General features: G+C 41.1%; 1 protein-coding gene across 7 annotated transcripts in view; it reads right to left on the reverse strand.

Moving 5' to 3' along the window:
• Window positions 1-306: 306 nt before the first annotated feature.
• The window catches only part of ZHX1 (zinc fingers and homeoboxes 1), a 29,105-nt gene continuing 8,888 nt past the window's right edge, over window positions 307-20,523 (reverse strand). For 4 of the 7 annotated variants that reach the window (XM_040586366.1, XM_040586365.1, XM_040586363.1 and 1 more), the window contains one exon: window positions 307-11,040. In XM_040586366.1, coding sequence (XP_040442300.1) covers window positions 8,199-10,823 — 2,625 coding nt within the window. In that variant the 5' untranslated portion in view covers window positions 10,824-11,040 and the 3' untranslated portion in view covers window positions 307-8,198. The remainder of the gene's footprint in view (window positions 11,041-20,523) is intronic. The other 3 variants (XR_005826827.1, XR_005826825.1, XR_005826826.1) reach the window with 3 other exon arrangements.

The raw sequence follows: 20,523 nt of genomic DNA on the forward strand, positions 1-20,523 counted from the left end.
ACCCCAAATATTTTAAATGTGATAATAAAGAGCATCTGCCTTAACGAGAAGAATCACGTGGACATCCCTGGCCTGCTGACACGGCAGAACAGTTCAGCAACAAGCAGCTGTACTGACTCGCACATGCAGCTGACCTCATGCTGGCTGTTCAGCCAAGCCAGTTCTCCAAATTCAATGCATCTGAGGAATTTGTGAAATTCAGTTTTGTGTAACAGGAAAAAAAGACATTTGAGAAGATCTGCTCTGTGACATTTTCATACAGACATGGTTCCTGGTTTCCACACCACCTCTTAAAACCACACGCACTCAGTAAGGAGACATTTATTCCATTATTTCTGTTTTCAAATTTTTGGTACAAAGTTTATTTTCAGAAGTTCCCACATGATCCTTTCTTCTACCAGCGTCTTTTAGGACTTTTTTATCTCTGATTTATTTTCTTTATCTGTTGAAGCAAAAGCAGTAATTGCTACAGAAAGCAATAATGGCAATATTACAAATATTTTACAGCAGCATCTATTTGTCTCTTTGCCTCAAAAAAATAACAAAAATAAATCCGAAGACAAGATCCATACTGCCACAAAGGCTTAGGTTTGTAATATCCAGAAGTATGCTGCGTTCCCATATATGAGTTGTACAAATCCAGCACAACTTCCCAAGTTTGTGCAGAGCCTGATAAATAGACACAGAAATATCAGTTACGTTATACTGTTTCTAAGAACTTTTACTCTGTAAAATGTTTGGTCACTCAAAGCTATAAGCTTAATCACATATCAAAGAACACAGGCAATAAAGCCCATCTTACCAGAACATATAGTATTAGGCCAAACAAAATATAAGAGGACAAAAATCTAGTGGTCACTGAAGCCTCTTCAAAAAAAGTCTAAAACAGAATGTTTCCATCATGTATCATAATAAAAATGTACTGTATTAAAATTTGATTTTTTTAAAATTTTTTTACAAGCTGTCTTTTAATCAGTCTTCTATTTACAGTGCAGAACTTCTGCCAACTGCAGTAGTTTAACTTTGGCACAACACTAAGTTCCAATCCTTTTCAGTATTCAAGTCCTGTGTGTGTCCAAAAATTTTCTTGGTTTCAGGAAAGATTAGGCCCATTCACAGTTAACCAGTAATCTTGAACTTTTTCAAGAATTGCTTCCCCTTCACCACATTGGGCAGCTACAAAGGAAAGACACTGTAAGCTATTGCATCATTCAAAAGAAATTCTTCATTCTAAACAGCGACAGTATTGTTGCTTCCTTTAACGTCACATACACCAGACAGATCACACAGACGGCTACATACTGGACACCTCCTAAAAACCTTGCTGGTCGTTAGTGAATCATCTTCCTCATACTTCAAATACATAACAATGCATTAACTTAATTTCATTTCACATGTCAAACAGGACATTTAAATATATTGCAATATATTCTAGAAAATTGCAAAGCGCCATCATTTCTGTAAACGAGATCGACACCTGTTAACTCTCCTGTGCACATGAAGAGCAGTACCTAGTGCCACATGTTTATACAATATAAAGCCTTCCCAGGTAGGGCAACTCACTTTAGTGCATTTCTGTACAGACTGTAAGCATACATGCAGATAGCCAACTATGCAAAACTGGAAACACTTTTGTAAGCTGGAACTGGAGGCGGGGGGAACATTTTGAAATCATAATGGAGCTCTTGTGGTTGATCGTTTCATATCACAGATGAAGATGTGAATCTTCTGTCATTCTAGCAGATTCTTTAGAGAAAGTTTCATGACAGGTATCTAGTATTGAATAAGCATAAGGAAATATTTTCATAAACTGGGACACAAATATTATGTGTCTTAACACATTCCAAGTTATGCACATCCAATGTTCATATAGTAACCCTATCTCTAAACTACTTGAGAAACCCCGAATCACTTTTATGCCACAGTATTATAACCAAGGATCAGTTACTCTTATCCACCACTGCAATGCTACCTGCTCTAGAATAAAAGAAAAAGAAAAAAAGCAAAAAACAGAACAAAAGGCCTCACACTTCCCCACAAGCGTCAAGCTGGAAGCAGAGGGAAGTACCATTGCTAACCACAACACAAAGCTCGGTGCTGCAATCCAGCCAGCACGCTCCCAGGTGAAGATCCATTTCACCAAATTGCAGATATCTGTAGTGTCAGCCTCCACCTGCACGCCGTGTCGAACAGTCAGTGGAGCTTAGGGTGCAGTCTGACCAGCTCCAGGCATGTGGGATGAGCAGGCTTGCTTTAGTTAGGTATACTGAGTAGCTATGGTGTCTGGCTCAAATGCAGACATCAACATGCAATCAGACAAATCCCACCTTAATTCATGAAAAGTGCTACGGGATCCTCAGTTACCACTCTAGATTTTACAGTGTTGTATAAGTCATTTTTACAATGACTATCCACCGAAAAGATGCAGATGCTCTTCAATGCAGAAGGAGAAAAAAACCCAAGAGCTTCAAGCATTAAACTTGAAAATATTGGCTATAAAGCCACCTGTGCTTCAAAATCTCCCTTTTTAAAAGCATGAAAACTATACAGAAATTTGAGCTATTGAGCATGTATAAATAGCTATTGAGGGGATTTTTCACCTTCTGCTACAACTTTCATTTTAAAATCTTTTCCTACAGATTTTTAATACATCACCAAACCTCAAGTAACTTGACCCCGGAAGTTTACGTCACACTACGTGGTAAATCCACTTATCCTAAAATATCACAAGCTTGATGGAGAATACAGGTGTAACCCAGCACTGTTCAGCGTAGGGAACCGAGCCCTCTACTAGCCCTTCCCATCTCTAATTTGCATGATCACCCTAGGCATTATGAACAACTCTCAACAGTTTTACTGCTCTCCAATCATTGAAACCATCTTCTCATTACTACTGAATGTAGGCAAAATTAATTTCCAAGAAAAAATAAATTAAATCAAAGAGAGTAGCTATATTTCATTGCACTCTACTTTCGTGCATTCAGGTTAGGGCAGGGATATTTAATATTACAGAAGCTTAAAGTTTATCTTCTCTCCTTGGGAGATATGAATATAGACAGATACAGGACTCAGGTGGAGGACGCAAATTGATACCATCATATTTACAGAAGCAAATACTGACATCCAGCCTGAATACACAGTACTCCATTAAGTGCAAAAGGAAAAATGCTCCCCACCTTAAATTACAGCTTGGTTACTCAGCAGCCAGAGACTAGTTGTCAGAGTTACTGCTGTGCTCTCATTTCAGAGGAAAATGGAGGAGGAAGAGAGTGTTTGCATCTTTGGGCTTTCTGGCCTACGGGGACTGCGTAAGGCCATGAATCACTTTGTATGGGCTCCAGAAATGCTTTCTCTACACTGTAGAGGAGAAAGAAGTGCATTTGCCTGCCTCAAGAGTTTCTTGGCGAGCAGGAAAAAAAACAGGCTTTTGCCCAAAGTCAGTAAATCACGCATTAGAAAAATTATTTCGTGTCATGTGTGGACATTGTGTGATTTTCCTTCCCAATAATCAAAGTTACAGCCAGACACCATACTGCACAAAATATAATGAAAAAGCAGCTTTTAAAATGGTACTGGGCAAGTTTAAAAAGCGAATGGCCTCATTTGCTATACTGTATTAGAGATAATCCACTAAATTCTAATCATGAGGTACTAGGTATCTTTCCTCTCCTTTGCTTTCAAACCAGAGCAGAGATTTCTATGTGCTAAAAATGAGTGACTGCAAATGAGTGATAGCAACACTTTACTCGTTCTGTCAGAATAGCAAAACTTTGTTTGCTTATCAGTTTCTAGGTGAGTGAGTTCTGCAGGGGAAGCAAAAGTCAGAACCTTCAAGCTTCTGCATTTTCCCTTCTTTCCACTTCTTACAAGCCAGCACTCTGTTAGTTCAATTCATCCTCCAGGGAGGAATAAGTCTGACTTTCTTTTCACAACAAACGCTAACCTTAGGTCATTGAGAGGCTGATACTGGGAAGACAGCACTGTTTAAGATGGAACTTGCTCCTTCACTGTATCCAGAAGCAAGAGAAAAACACGCCATGAAGCAGCACAGTACAGTGATGGTGGATGCCTCACCCGGTTGTGACGATGCTTGCTTTCTTTTAGCCCTTCTCCCTCTCCATTCTGGCACAGGATTATCATTATTCTCTCTTCAGCTGAATTCCAGGGACAGCAGTAACTAGCACCATCAGACCAGGTACTCCTGGCAGAAATGGGAGATGAAGGGGAAAGCTCTACCTTAGCTCTGAAGGAACTGATGCTGAATTCTGAAACAGCGCTCCCAATGAAGACTGAGACACCAGCCACCCAGAGGTAAGATCTGAGCAAGATCAAAGAGTTTCTTCATCTCTGTCAGTGACAGTCACTGAAGCCTGGCTCACAACTAGTTCAAACCCAAGAGGTGAAGCTCCACAAGAAAACATATCACAGGCTCATCTATACACAGTTCTTTCCTGTGCAGGGAAATCAACAAAATCCCACAGGAACACTAACCCCAGGGTAGACGTACTTTCTTGATCCTTCCCTCCCCACTGCCAACATAGCTCAGTTCAGGTAGCTTCCAAAACACCATGCAGGTGTGCGTAAGCTACAAGAGGGAGCCAGGCTGCAGGGGTGCACTGTTCATAAGCACAGTGATGCTCGCATTCATCATAAATTAAGACCCTGGCTGATGTGCTTAATTCGTGTATGTGACTGGTAGAACCAGAAGGCACCGTATCCTCTCCACCACCAGGTGATTTCTGTTTCTCTCTGGTCACTCTATAGTGTGCCTTGGGCACCACGGTAAGGAGCACAGCAGCCTAAGGTTGGCTGAGATGAATCTGGGCTTAACCACTGTTACCAGTAGCTTTGAGTTCCCACCAGCCACGACCACAATTCACAGATAAAATAGACCAGCATGCTGACAGCTCCTTCCAATGCTTCTCCTGTCAAGTCTCGATGCGGGAGGCCTCTGGAAGGAGTATCCCTCTCTCCCAGTATGCAGTGCAAACATACACATGCTGTAAACATGAAATAAACTGGTAATTAATGGACTCTGTTTGTTCAAACAGAAATAACAGACAGACTATGAGCAATAACAAATGCATACAACTGCTGTCTTCAGGCTGAACCCACTCAGATTTTTCTCATCCTTGGCACAACTGAAAGATTTAAAATGTGCATGTAGCCCAAAGGAAATGTGGGTACTCTGCATCTCTCATTAGTCGACCCACAGCACATGGTTTAATTTAAATTTTATATTCTGCAAAAATACAATGTTCCTCAGTGGGCTGTAAATACTATTTTAACCAGTGGAATACATGGAACTGTAATATTTATGACAACTGAAAATCTGGCCCAGTATACACCAGCCACCGTCTCTGACCATTTCACTGAAGAGAAGACATGCAATCCAACTATATTTAGTCTGACAAACAATGTATTTCCTCTTCCTCTGTTTTTCAGACCAGATGTGCTAAGGCCTACCATTGTAGCTGGGAGTTATTTAACAGAACACTGCCAAAATGGAAAATTTCCCATTTTAATCACATAATTAACTTTGATCTTTATTTTTCCCATCTTTTAAAGAAGGTTGGATTTAATGCTAACCTAAGTGCAGTCTCTGCTGAGAAAAAATTGAGATGCTTATTTGGACAGATTGCTTGGTTTTTTTGTTTTTTTAAAGACAACTAATTCTGGGTCAACTTTAAGGATTAAGGCAACTCCCGATTTTGCTTGCTAGAGGCATATTCCCAAGGATTTTAAGGATTTGCTTTAATATTTTTGGAAACATAAAAATAGCATCTCTTTCCCTACCAGCTTTGTCCCTTCCCACTCAGCAAGCACTGAATTTTGACCCTGTATTTCCAGTGGAGCTTGCTGCTAACACGAGTCTTTCTTGTATCTGCTGACATTTACAACTGCCTCATCCATACCATTACCAGCCAAACAAGAATACCCGCCAACCACACGCAGCAGTCAATGCTGAAAAGGTCAGATCCTGATCTCTCTTACACCATCTCATATCCAGAGTCATAAGCACTCCAGTGAAATATGCTGACAACACATTTTTGCTTCTCTCCTACTCTGAAGTTAAACTGAGCTGGCTAGCCCCCTCTAGCATCACTGGCTGCTTTGAACCTCACCAATTTGAGTCTTGGAAGCCAGGGAATAGTTTCATAACCAAATTTGTGTCACATACCAAAAGCCATTGCCTTTTTCTTTCCAGCAATCTCATAGTCAGAAGAACTTACTCTGGTAAATGGCTTTCATACAGAACATCCTCCTGCAACTCAGGCTCCTGTTCAGTCTGCGAGCAGAAGGGCAGCTACAAGTGTCCAAAGAGGAAGGTGAGTCCAGGAGGTTATTTTTTTTGTCAGACATTATTCCCTTTCTTGCTTTGGCCTGGGTTTCACCCACAATCAGGTATGAATACCAGATCTAAAATGGACTCCTCTGCTTCCGAAGATCATGACTAAAAGGACTTTCTTGGTCTTTTGACAGTTATCAGAGTGAAGAAGAAAGCGTAATTCTAGATAGGTCCTTAGAGATGTGGAAACATTAGGACACATTTTCTCTAATCTGTCTCTCCTTGGTCATCAGATGCAGCAGCTTACCGAGAAGATGTTGACAGATGTGCAAAAGGAGATTGCTAGTGTCCTTTCTGTTAGTACCAATGTAAAAACAGACAATACTGGTGACAGCAGCACCAATTCATCATCATCTTTTGACATCTAAATATAAAGTAACTTAGCTCTAAAAAACGCAGACTGACAGTAGCAAGAACAGTAGCAAAGTACTCTTCCTGAGAGTACCAGTTCTCTAGGATGCCAAGGATTTGCCTAAACTAACTTCTGTGAATTTGGCCCATTGCTTTTAAGTTGCTAATTCAAACTCTACTATGACTTCAACGTTAAGACTAAATGGCTTTTCTTTTTTTCCCTCCTGTTTTAAAGACACTTACTCAAAATGCGGATGTTTCACATCAAAATAAATTACTTCTGGAGTTCAGTTCAAGTAGATCAATCTACCTCTAAAAATAAGCATGTTCACCCAGCAGCCCTAAGAACAATCAGCACAGTGGTGAGCTCAACCCATTGAGATGAATTTAGGTTAAACTTGCATGCAAATCATTCAACTGGGCTATCGCTGAAGAACAATTACACACTAGGTGTTTATCATTCCTAAGCATCTAAAAGCCATATAACTTCATTTTAAGAATTAAACGTCATGTCATTGCCACAACTTACTTGAAAACCTTTCTTAGTAGCACCTGAAGACGCTTTTCATCTCTGCATCTCTGTATTTTTACAAACCCCCAAGCAACTCTGAAAAAAGTTTCCGCCCCACGTTTACCTTAAAATTCAGTGTAAGATTTCAAGAAATTACTCTTTTTAGCTAGAAATAAACATACTCTTCTTACCATTTCCAACAAAGGAAAGAACGCACAAGCTAAAAACAAATGTTACTATATACTGCATCAAGTCTGTCAGGCATTTAAATTAAATTGATGTAGGATACACTGATTAAACATAATGAAAAGCATCTTCTAGCATTAGACTCATTCAGTTAGCTCGTACTTATCAACAAGGAACATTTCAGCACAAGTTCTGTAAACCCAAAACACTCTGAAGATATGCAAAAGGTGCCAATATCACCTCATTTTCTTAAACCAAACAATCCTCACCCCTAGGTTCATTGATTCCTTTGTCACACTTTTCCCCTTCTCTTTTGAACTCTTTTCTTAAAAAATAAACCCAGGCCTTGAAACCTTTCAGGTGAAGTGATGTTTGCGAAAAAGACATCTTAGGTTTTTGTATTTTCCTCCTTCACGAGCAGGCAATGTTCTCCTACATCAACGAAAAAATGTGTCTGTGTTTTTTTGGAATTAAACAACATAAGGCAATTAAATATTGAGAAGCAGTCACATGAATGATGAACATGAACCTTCCCATCAGTAATGTGGAAGAGGAGGATCTGAACTGGATCTGATTTATAACCCCATGGCCTAGGCTAGGCCTAAGGATGTCCACCTCTTGTAGTAAGGAAGCAAACAATTGTTGCCTGCACAGGTAGCATCTTGCCTATGTTCTTTTATGTGGAAGAAAGATGCTAAGCAGGTGCTTGCTGAACTGAAGGCCATGAAAAATCATGTGGCTCTTCACCATAACATCAAACCTAATTCATAGGTTTTTGGCCCCCAAATCCCAAATTGCACATCAATCTGATTTTGAAAGTTTACGCTTAACATGTCGGGGGGGTTCCCAAGTATCACTATCATCCGTTTCTTCCTCATCTTCTTGATCTTCCAGCATTTCATCTTCCTCCTCGTTCTCATCAAACAGCTCTATTCCAAGTTCTAATCTTCTTTGCCTTTCTGCAAACCACTCTCTGACCTGCTCATATCCCATGTGAGATTTGGCTACCAGTTCATCAAGGTCTTGCTCATTAAGGAATTTGTGCTTCATATAGTAGTCCCTCAGGATTGCTGTTCCAGTTTTGAATTTTATGACAGAGACACCTCTATCCCAGCAATTTAACCTCTTGCTCCCCCGAGGCCTCCCTCGAGGCCTCCCTCTGCCCCTCCCTTTTGGTCTTCCTCTCCCTCTCTTCCTTGTAAAGCCTTGGCCGTTCAGACTGTTTGCATTGGCGCTCTGGTAATAATAATACCACTTCAATCCACCATTTTTCCAGGCATAGCGAGTATCTCCAAACCAGCTCACAATCTCAGACCTTGGGAGCCCAGTTTCTTCTGCCAGCTTGTTGTATTCTTGTGGAGATGGCCACTGAGTACGGACAAAGGAACTTTTGAGCATGTGCAACTGCTCTGGTGATTTTTTGCCTATTTTGCTTGAAGTGGAACACCCTGATTTTGCTCCTGCTGCTCCATCTCCCACAGATGTTTCTCCAGCCTCTTCTTTTGAGCTGCCAGCATTGCCCTCATTCAAGTCAGCTCCCTCTTCCTTCAAGACATTTGATTTCCTTCTTTCTGTAAACCAGGCATCAATCTCTCTCCTGGTCAGTTTTGTTTGGGCTCTCAACCTATTCATCTCCTCATCAGTAAGGACAGGGTTATTAAGAAAACTTGCTTGAAGGACTTGCAGCTGTTCAGCAGTCTTCTCTTTGAATTTCTGTGGGGTGAAATCAGGAAAAGTGCTCCACGATGACTTGCTCTGTGGAGTGACTCCCGTTGGGGATTCATTCATTTCATCACTTGAATCAATAACAATAGTGGCACATGAATCGCTGTTGAGATGAATCCCATGATTATTCTTTGAGTTTCTCTGATTGTAGCGTGTGTCGCTGAACCACTTTTTGATCTCTCCTTTAGTCAGGCCCGTTATTTTCATAAGCCTAACGATTTCTGAATCTTGAGGAAACTGATTTTTAAGGTAGCTGACTTTCAACTCTGCCAGCTGTTCCTTCGTTTTTTTTGCCCGGATGCCGAAGGAGTCAGGATTGATCAGCGCGGATTCATTTTTGATAGGCTGAGGGGCTGGAACTGCAGCTACTTGTTTGGTTTCTGCAATGGGCTGAGCAGTGTGAATCTGACTCTTCTGTAACTGTGTTTGGTTTGGGACTCCTGCTACAGTCAAAGCTATTGGGGCTGTTACTGGTAACGTATTTGTACCTGCAACTTGAGTGAGAACAAGTCCTGGCTGACCAACTATTTGGCATGTCTGTAAAATTGAAGGTAAACCATTGCTAGCGGCGGAAATGTGCGCTGGAATAACTGTAATTGTCTGTGGCACAGTATGCACCGTGCCATTAAATTGTTTCCTCCTCGCTTCCTCCACTTCCTCCGGCGTCCAGCTCACACCGTGTTTCAGACGCTGAGCAGAAAACCATATTTTAATCTGTTCCTCTGTGTACTTAGCTTGAGTGGAAAGAACAGTGATTTCCGACATGGTTGGATATGGGAATTTGTTGTAGGTGTTAAGCAAAAGAGGATTGTTATCCAAAGCAGTATTATAGGCTGGAATGCTATTTACAGGTATTAGGACTTTTGGAAGCAGGTTTGAGTTCTGTGGAGCTGTAACAGCTGTTATAACCTGTGCCACCCCGGGCTGAAGCACAGGTGCTGCAGTCACTACCGCACTAGCCACATCTGCTGCACTGCAAACCACGGAATGGCTCGCTTTTGACTCAGAAACTGCCGGTGGTGGGTTTTCTACTGCTTCTTCAGAGTTTGGCTCGTTTTCAGTTCCCTTTTCTTCACCAGACATGTCATCAACTACATTGTGGAAAACTGCAATACGTTTAGTCTCAGTTTTGTTTTTCATCATTTTCATAATAGGAGTTTTGCTAATTGAGATCCCTGATGAGGGGACCTCAGAAGAGTCAGCCTGTTCAGCGTTTTCTTCTCTAACAAAACTCCCATCAAACGTGAGATCATTTACTGTTTGTTCGAAGATTGTCTGATTGTTACGTTTCACCATGGTCAATTTAAAATTCTCCTCTCCAGGGTGGTACTTCAAATTATGTTCTGAGAGAGCATCGTATCTTTTGGTAAGGAAATTGCATTCTACACAAACATAGGATGAATTTAACACTACGTTGGGATGTTCTGAATCCACATGAAAAGTAAACATATTGAGATCTGGAGTCTGAAAAGTACAGTATTTACATTCATAACCGCCTTCTACTTTATTTGTATTTTTTTGATTGTCTGAATCCACATATTCATGAACATCCTCATCACTTGTTACGCTCTCTGCTGCAGGGTTATCTGCTGGCGCGACTGCAGGTGGTCCTTCCTCCAAGTCTGATACCATTTCTAGATCTGGATCCTGCTCGTTAGCTAAGACCATGCACGGTGTTGTTGATTTTCGTTTACTTGCCATGCCTGTTACGTGAAAATGATACTGACTGGTCAGATACAGACTTAGCTTCAAGCCCTTCTTGATTAATAATAATGGCTTTCAGTACTTCAAGTCAGTTCTTGTAAAGTCTCAACATTTATCCCATTAGCAGCTTTTCTTTTGTAGTGCAATCAGATTAAAAATAGATAGTTGAGGATGAGATGTTGAGATACACTGTTTTAAAGTCCACATCCACCACCTGTAGCAAAGAAGAGAGAGCTGAATTAGTTCAATTTCAAGAGTAACTTCCATTCTGCTACATATTATGGCTTAAGGTGAGTCAGTTCTTATGGGTTGTCTGCCACCGTTCGTCCCCTGAAACCAGCAGACCCATTCCGAGATGAGATACTCAAAGCTAAGTTAAGAAAGGCAAAATCCAATCCACTTATTACAACCTGAAATTTGTTTTTAGTTCACCTCAATGCAGTAGAAGGCATAAAACACAGAACGGTGTAAAACAGGCAACCTTCTGGCTGTTTCCCTTTCTTCAGAAGCCTTTTTCTTGACACAATGCTGAGGTCAGTTGTCCTACATAATTTTTGCAGTCTTGCCTTTGGACTGCTTTGTGTAAGCTACCACAGCTTCTCTCAACTGCCCTGTGAGCTCACATCCTTCCTACCACAAAGTCAACTCCAGTATGACATCTCCACTACTGACACTGTCTTGCCTGTCATGTCAAAGGTTGTGAAGGGTCTCAGAAAAGGCAGGTTTAGAGTGTTTTTCTATTGCGTTATACGCACAAGCATGATTACGGGCAAGGCCTTTCTCCCAAGTCTGAAAACAAGCAAAACAATGCCTTTTTAAGGCACTTTGACAGACAAAAGATGACTATCCTTTCTTCCTAACTCCCCAAATGTCATTCTCCACTTGAAGACCAATCCCAAACCAATAAAAGCTGATTGCTAGCACATGGCAATTAACTAAAATCTGTTTTCATGCTTCTATGCATTAACAGGGGCATGATTGATTGTGTGATCTGTACCAGAAAGAAAACACATTAAAGACTGATATAGCAAGCAGAAGCCAAACAAAATTATGTATTCTCTGCTTAGAACTCCTTGTCCATTTCTAAGAAAAACTAAAGTACCACCAAATAAAGTGAGGCCTACAGAAATTCAGAGAATAAATATAATCTTAAATAGCATAGACTGGAGTGAATTTTGTCCCACAGGGACCACAACTAGTCTGTTGGAAATGATACACAAACTTCTGCAGAACGTTATAAACTCTGTAATAGTTTTCTTCCTGAAATAAAACCAGACACTAATTTCTCATACCAGAAATCCCATAGGTAAACGAATTTTTAGACAGTGGAACATCATCTGCTTCCCAAAGTGGGGGCATACTCAAGTTCAAAGGGAATACTCAGTAGCTGTTTCAGAAGGTTAGAACGGGAACAGCATGTAACAGGTTAAAAACAGAAGGCCAGCTTTGTTCATGACAAAGTCTTAAAGGAAAAAGAACAGTGTAAAAGGAACAAAGGCAGTTACAAGAAATGGGAACGGGAAAATAAATGCTATTTTTCATTGTACGATAAGATGATTCTTTTTTTTGTTATGGGAGGGCAGAAGCTGTGGATAGGAGTAATTCTTAGCTTCACATTTTTTCTTTAGGTAAAAGACTGAAGTGTTCATCCATAGCTGCTACTCCATAAGCTCTGTTTCTGAAACTGTGTGCCTCACCTCACTTTCCATAAAAAGCCTACTCAAATGTTTTTTAATTTAATTTAAAAATTAATTAATAAATTAATAGATAAATAAAATAATAAAACAAAAAATAATAAAAAATAAATTAAACAATTTTAATTTAAAAATTTTTTAACAGTCACCATCTGCAGTACTTCTGTTCCTACATCCAAAGTGCACAGCCTGACATGATAGGCTTTTTATGCCAAGGATATGGTTACATGGCATTAAGGACACTGACAATGCTCCATAACTCTTGGGTAATCATCATTCCAGGATGACAATTACTTAATAGTACTGGACTTGAAAAATACCCTTCTTCCACAAGTTAATGCTGGCAGTCTGTAAAACTGCACAGAAGCATAGAAGATACTTATTTTAATGTATATACAAAGTATGTATTGCAGGCCATTGTCTTTGCAGTGAAAGAACGATGAAGCAAAGCTAAATGGATCCATTTGTCTCTGTGTCCTGAGGGACAAGAGGTAGAGCGTTATTAACTGTGCTGCTTCTCTGTGGGGCTGGAGGGCTCTTGACAAAAGACAGACAACTGCCAAGACTCAGCGTTGAGCAATGCTCTTGGGGAAGAGCTGGGTGGTATTACCTAATCTTTCTGCAATCCTGAGTAAAATTTCAGAAATGCTAGAAATGCCCCTTTTCAAAAGCTACTTAACAGCCAGTTCTGCTGACTGAAATTGCAGTTTGAGAAGTGGCTGTGATGATACTCTTCAGTGCCTCATTCCTAGCGCTGCACATAGGATCTATACACAGGGCAGCCTGAGGGAGTTTAAGGTCTTGCTGAAGGTCCAGTTGTGTGATGGCACAGTGCAAGTGAAAGCAACATTTGACCTGACATGCACTACTGAAGCATGCTGGAGGTAAGGAATAAAATGCGAAACCCGTCTAACAAATCAGTAAGTGTTTTTCTCCAGTCCCCTCATTTATCCAATCACATTTATGGTGCTTGCAAGCCACATCAACTTGCAACTGCAACACCTGCAGCCCTTTAACTAATCTCTGTACCACACCTGTTTGCAGTGGTTCAGTCTCCCTTAGGGTACACAGGCAGATTATCCTACCCCTCCACTGATTACCAACGGAGCAACATGTTTCTTTGATGAAAGCAGGTCCCAGAAAAAGAAAGATGCATCTACGCTCTTCCGACTACGCTGCATATGATTATTTATTTTTTTTAAAGGATGCTGTAATTTCAAAACCCTGTTTAATTTAGGGCCATGAAGAACTACGGCAGTATTCAATAAAATCTCAATAAAGCATGTTGCTTGCAATCTTCCCAGCCTTCACAGAAACCTCCATTCCCTTCTCCCTGGTGCTAACGGGATTACTCCATCTGTAGCGCCCTGCTTGACATGTTCTCTCAGTTTACGAGGCTATTATGAAAACTCACACTCAATTTATCAAACCAATTATGCATCATCCTTGTACTTTGGTTCCTCTAAAACACTCTCCTATACTATTTACAGTAATGCCATGTGGGACCTCACCATGTATCTTGACTTCAGTAAGGTTTGCAACGTCCCATCCCAGCAGGCCAGCAACACCAGCAAAAAAGAAAACCTGATTGGCTTGACATAGTCTGGTTTTGACAAATCCACCTTTTTAACAATCTTGTTACAATCCTCTAGGTTCTTACAGACTGTTCTTTAGTAAACTCTGTATCATCCTGTGAACGAAGATCCCGTTAACCGATCTGCGATCCCCTATGTGTTCTCCTCCTCTGCTCATGCCTCTCCCTCACTTAAGACTAGGTAGTATGTTTGCCTGTCTCAAGTCCGCTGAGACCTCCCCCCATCCTCCATGAACTCCTGAAGGTCATCACTGATGGTTCCGAGATTGCTTTGGCTTGTCCCTTACATACTTTACGGTCAAAGACATGACTTAATATTGTGTAAGATTATTTATTTTTTAATTTTTATCTGGACTGTATTTTTATCCCTCAGTGTTAATATTGACATTATATTCTACCATTTGGTTTATAATTAAATATTACAGGTGTTTGCTTTATGTCAAAAGCATCATTTTTCCATTAAAGAATCTGGAGAAAAATCTTCAATTAGTTGCACTCTTAACCACAGAATGACAGGATGGTTGGGGTTGGAAGGGGCCTCTGGAGATCATCTAGTCCAGCCCACTGCTAAAGCAGGTTCTCCTAGAGCAGGTACTCTCTCAAGACATTCATCACTGCAATCCTCTTCTGTAATTTTACCTCAGATTCTCATACATTTGATATTCCTAGCAAAACCAGCCCATGAAACAGACTTTTTTATGTTCCTGGAAAAATTAAGTACAGGCATACTTTTTTGAAGATCCAGGGTCTTATACTTTACCTTTGAGCAATTAATTGCTCAGGACACTGCTCTTCAGAAACAGATCATAAACAGTTAATAATCTCAAGTCATTAATATTTATAATACGACAGATTTATTCCGGAGTGGAATACAACATTTGAAGTTGTCTCTATAGCAGATTTGGATAAAGACTTATATAAATATTTTCTAAATGCAGCCAGAAACTTCTGCCCTTCTGGTTATAGTTTGAGAAGGAAAAGACAAAAGGCTGACAGCAGAAGCCACACGTAAAAGAACCTGTTTCTAGGAGTAATTTTTTTACCCACCTTTTCCTTCCTTCCCCCAAACAGGAGTACCTCATGCAGCAAGAAAACAGATGCGTTTACAGAAAGTGTTCACTGCATGTTCAGGTTATATGCTTTATGCAAAGGCATTTCTCCCTGCTTACTGTTTGACACTTCCATCCAGTGTACAAGTGAAGCGTGCCACCAAAAAATCCAAACCCATGTAATGTGATTTTAAGTACATGCACAAACAGGGTGTCTCAGGAGAGATGAAGCAATAGAAACTGATTCTAACTTTTAAAATCACCTAGATTATGAATTGCCTATGACCTCTCTCAACACAGGAAGCATTGTTTTGTCTTCTCCTTATAGAGTCTAATTAATCCTTGACAAGATGCAGTTGCTGATCCTTTGTTTAGCTTCCTTCTAACTCTCACCACTTATTCAGAGTAGACGTATCCATGTCAAAAACTGTTCTCTACAGAGCTCAGTATAGGCTAATCTGCTCTGATCTTTGCTGCCTGTCAGCTAGAAGGGTGAAGAACTTTGTTTCACAGCGCCATTTTCTTCAGTTGTTCATTATCTGCAAAGTTCGAAGGGCATTACTGCTTGTGAATCCAAAATAAAGCCAAACCTCTATCTAAACCCTGCAATATTCACATTTGATTCCCATTTTAAAATGAGGTCAGGTTCTAATTCAACATGGAAGCAAAACCTGTCAAACTGATTTCAGCAGGACTTCACATGTGCTACAAAGATAAGGGCATGCTTGGGGTCCTCGCCACATTACAGTCTGTAACGAAGGAGGCACGTACCAAAAGCTACTGTCCTGCCTGCCCACAGCCAGCTTCAGGGTATGCAACAGGCAGAGCCGCGCTGGAGCGCTGGGAAGCTGACAACAAAGCCCAGCAGAGGCTGGAAGGAGCCTGCCACAGAACACGCGGCCAGCCCTTCTCAGTTACCTCCTATCGCCACTGGTTTTAGTGGGTAACAAGCAGGTTTCATCAAAGCAGACTTCAGAATTTCAGGGCCACCTGAAGTGACCACTAAATGACCTAGATTACCTTTATTACAAAATATCCCCCAGGACCTCCCCAGTGAGAACAGTAATTTATGCCACTGCTTTTGACACACAAAGCCATAACCAGTTTTTATGTCTGATCATGTAAAAGCTACTGATCCAGTGTGACAAGTACTTAACAATCACAGGTGCACTGATAAAGCAGCAGCTTTCACATATATGGTGCACGTCCCTGCTCCTCAGTCACATAAGCATGTATTTTCCATGTCATCCATCCAGTCACCTCGGCAGCAAAACCTCACACAGGCAGTTCTTTTTCTTTTTTTTTTTGACCCCTAAAGTGTTCAATTTTACTTGTGAGCACTCTACCTTAACACCTCTGCATGATTATTCTTGGGGGTGAGTATGAGGCTTATGTAAATGCTTATCATACCCAATAAAATGGCAGCAGAGTTAGGGATACTTTTTTCGCATGGTTACAGCTCAATTTTCTTTTGCTTGCTGTGCTATTACATAGAAAAAGAAAAGGAGGAAGAAATAAGTTATTGACACAGAAAGATTTTTAAAAGTAGTTGGGGTTGAACAACCATTTAATTCAACCCCCAAAATGCTTCATACTGGCTTTTAAAAAAATAGAACAGTAAAAGATTATTAATTTTTAAATTGTTTATCAAAAAAATTTCTCCTTAAAACATAAACCCAAAAGGTTTTATTCTCCTGGGATTTCCTTCTTTAAAATGGAGGAATCTGGCACAGATATGATTTCACAACATGTTCCTTTCAACTTGAATCTGCGTATTTTTTTTCCCCCAGATGAAAAATTTCTAAAGACCTTAGTTTTCCCAGGCCCCGACTAGTGCTGGAAGTACAAGACCTTCCTTTCACTTCCTGGAGTTCATGTCCCTAGACACCTTTCAGCTTCTTCAGAGACCAAAGCAGCAGTCCTACAGATGGTCTGCTAGATAGCCCGACTCATTCTCTAATCATCCCTCCTGCTATACAGGAACCCCCGCGCTTTTAAAGGTGACACAGCTGAGCACAGATTGTCTCCTTCTCTCCCCCTCCTCCACTGATTACAACTAACTGTACGCACCCTTGTCACACTGGAAACCAGACTTCAAATCGGCAGCTATCTGCTTTCATTAGTATTTGCCTGTCACCGTAGCAAAATGGTATCTTTTCAACAGCAGTTAAGGGTATTGGGAGCATTCTACCCTTAAACAAGGGGGATAGGTCTCAGGGCTTACCAGCTCCCAGTGCTTTTATACCTCCTGCTAGGTCAGCGGCACTTGCAGGAGCAGGAGAAGCAGCAGCATGCTTTAAGGACTACACAGATGCATGCCAATACAATAGCCTAGACAGACGGAGGAGGAGAATCCATTTAATACAGGTGGTTTAAAGCAGCCTGCAAGTGTGCATGACAGGCAAAAGCATGATCAAGAGCAGGTAACAAAAAATCCTACAAATTCTACCTTGGATACAAAAAACGTAGTGATACGTTATGACTCATAATTCTGCCAATTTTTTATTTATTTTTACAAGCAGAACGCGTTTCTCAGACCTCAGGGCTAGATCCTTGGCAAATTTCAAGTTCCTGCGTCAAATCCCTGAGGCACAGAACTGTTCAGAAAAAAAAAGATAATACAGCTTTTACACTGAGATTGCTTCTCTTGCTTTCCCTGCTTCCCTCCTCACTGTTAATTTTGCTCTTGAACCAGCTGAATGTTCCCCCAAAACCCAAAGAGAGAACAAAACCAGCCTCCAGATAGAAATGATGTGTGAGAAATTCTCATTTCAACTATCATTAGAAACTGAAAACAGGGACTTACGATGGACTTGCCAGGTGACACTAATATGCACTGCTACATGATCTGCATGTATATGCATACACCAGGATACAGATGGTAATTTAAGTAACTTGTAAAGGATCCCAAAATACTTGAAATAAATGTATAAATCCAGTACTTGTGTGGGCCAGTGTTTAAAAATGAGGATAAAGCAAGGACTTGGGAGGGTCACTTGAAAAGCAAAAAAAATTACAGTTCTACTGCATGAGCCTGGGTTATCGCATGTCATGGTGAAGGTTTTAAGGCATATTATCAAGGCTGCAACTACTCTTTAGAGGCTCCTCTACCACTTAGGCCACCACTTAGGGCTTCTACTCTCATGTGCTTCCTCACAACTTCTTATGCATGCCCCAGACCCACCTGTTTCCCACACCATGCCCTCCTTAAAGCCTCCTCCAGCCTCTCAGGTCTGATACTACTTTGTGAGAAGGTCAAGATGCACAGAGTGCATCAGAAGTCCTTTATTTTCTGATAATGATTTATTCCTCCACTTAGTAATAAAGAATGGGACTTCAGAGCTGGTTTTTTTAAAGGGTTTCTTTAACGTGGCTCCAGAATGCTTCCAGTGTCATGTAACAGCTTTACAATTTAAGCTGAATCGCCTAAGTTAAGGACAGACAAAAGCAAGAACTCATCTAGTCCCTACTGACAGACTCATCCATACTGGAGAGATGCAGAAAAACACCTGTGTCTATGCCTGCAAGCACAGCTGATCTTATAGAAGTTCTTCAGGACGTTATTTATCCTCTGACCTGATCCAAACAATGCTTGTCATGCAGCAGCACTTACACAACACAAATACAACACTTCAGTTTCCCTCTCCATATCCAGGGTACTCAGTCACTGCTATTAAGTACAAGTATTCCCAGTGCAACACTAATTACTGTCAGGACAAGGGCAAGACTGTCAAGCCAACTCAGGTTTACCTGCCACTCACTGCACACCAGCATGTTCTTGGTCTGCTACAGATGATCACCACTTTAGGGGCATGGTGACAGTAGAGTAACAGCATCTCAGCACTGGCAAGGAATTGTAACCAGCTGTCCGGAGAGGTTGTGGACATCTGCTAGGGACTTTTAAAGAATTTCCATTCTTGGAAGTTTTCAAAACTTGGTAAGACCCTGAACAAGCTTATCTATCTGCACAGTTATCTATCTGCACTATCTATCCACTTTTTGCTTTGAGCAAGAGGCTGGACTAGCTGATCTCCAAAAGTCCCTTCAACTCTTTATTTTTCTCCCCAGGATTTGGGGATTTTTCAGCTTATAACTAAAAGGAAGGAGGGTAGTCCAAGCTGTGTGCATAAACACTCTCTGCAGGTCTCAACTATCTAGTAAAATACCACTGTGTACCAAGCTAACCTTTGCAAAAAGCGAAGCATTTTTATTTGCAACAGCGACCTGACTCCACCCCCCTGCTGAGTACTGTACTGTACTCCTTAGACACTCCCGCTGATTTCTGTGGGAGATAATGTCTTATTCTGTGTGTGACAAAGACTGATCCCCCCTCTACCCCCCTGCCATCATGCATTCACAGAATGGATAAACATTGTTTATGCCAATCAGCCCAGAGACAAAAAAGGTATAACATAGGGGACCACAGAGCCTTCCAAGTGTAACATGTGGAATAAAAAGCCGAATCTCGAAGTCCGGTCACCCACTGAAGTCAGAGAGATGACTGTGTACTCAAGTTACCGTAGAGTAATGAAGGGTCTGAAAGAGTCAGCAGACCAGAACAAGTATCTGAGCCCATGGCACCAGGGAGCAGAGGGCTTGCAGTGACCGTATTTAACATGTTCTGCTCCACAAGCACTACCGGACTAGAAGCCCAGCAGAAGCCCGATGCTGTCCCACACTGCTCCCAGCTCACCTCAGTGAAGGCCTTCGATGCAGCAGCAAAGCAACCCAGCAAGAATCATCATCTTTCAGACCTGTTCCCAGGAGCTCCACTGTTATCCAGGCTGATACCCCAAACTTTTGACTGTGAACATCACCTCCATGACTGACTTTCGACCAGCCATGTGACCCCTCTCCTAACTGCCCTGCTCGAGAGGACAACCCCCAGTTCGGGAGCCACCAGCCAAGGACAGCTGGAGGCTGCACCTTCTGCCCTGTTCTGCAGGAGTTGCCTGTCATGTGAGCAACCCTTGCAGGAGAAACACAGCCCTCTGATGTTCAGGCCTGGCAGGGAAGTAAGAGAGAGGATTACTGAAAACAGACTACCCAGTTTCACTTTTTGTCTCTGGCATACTAGCATAATGGTGCAAAGTCAGCACAACAGGATTTAAGTGGAAAGTATGTAGTTAACTGAAACACTCTGCTTAAAATGAATGGGGGGGCTGTGCTTAAAATTAAATTCACTAAAAAGAATCTGTGGGGCTGCTTTCTTCTTTTTTGCATTAGATTTAAACACCTTCAAAAAATCAGATTAGTTCTGTTTTAAAATATATAGGTAGTTTGAAGCTGCATAAATATCCTAGGGTCAAAATCATACTCTTTCTGATTTAAATAAGAATAAGCAGTAGAATTTTATTTAA

The sequence above is a fragment of the Falco naumanni genome, chromosome 3 (genome assembly GCF_017639655.2).
Source record: "Falco naumanni isolate bFalNau1 chromosome 3, bFalNau1.pat, whole genome shotgun sequence".
NCBI classification, from domain to species: domain Eukaryota; kingdom Metazoa; phylum Chordata; class Aves; order Falconiformes; family Falconidae; genus Falco; species Falco naumanni.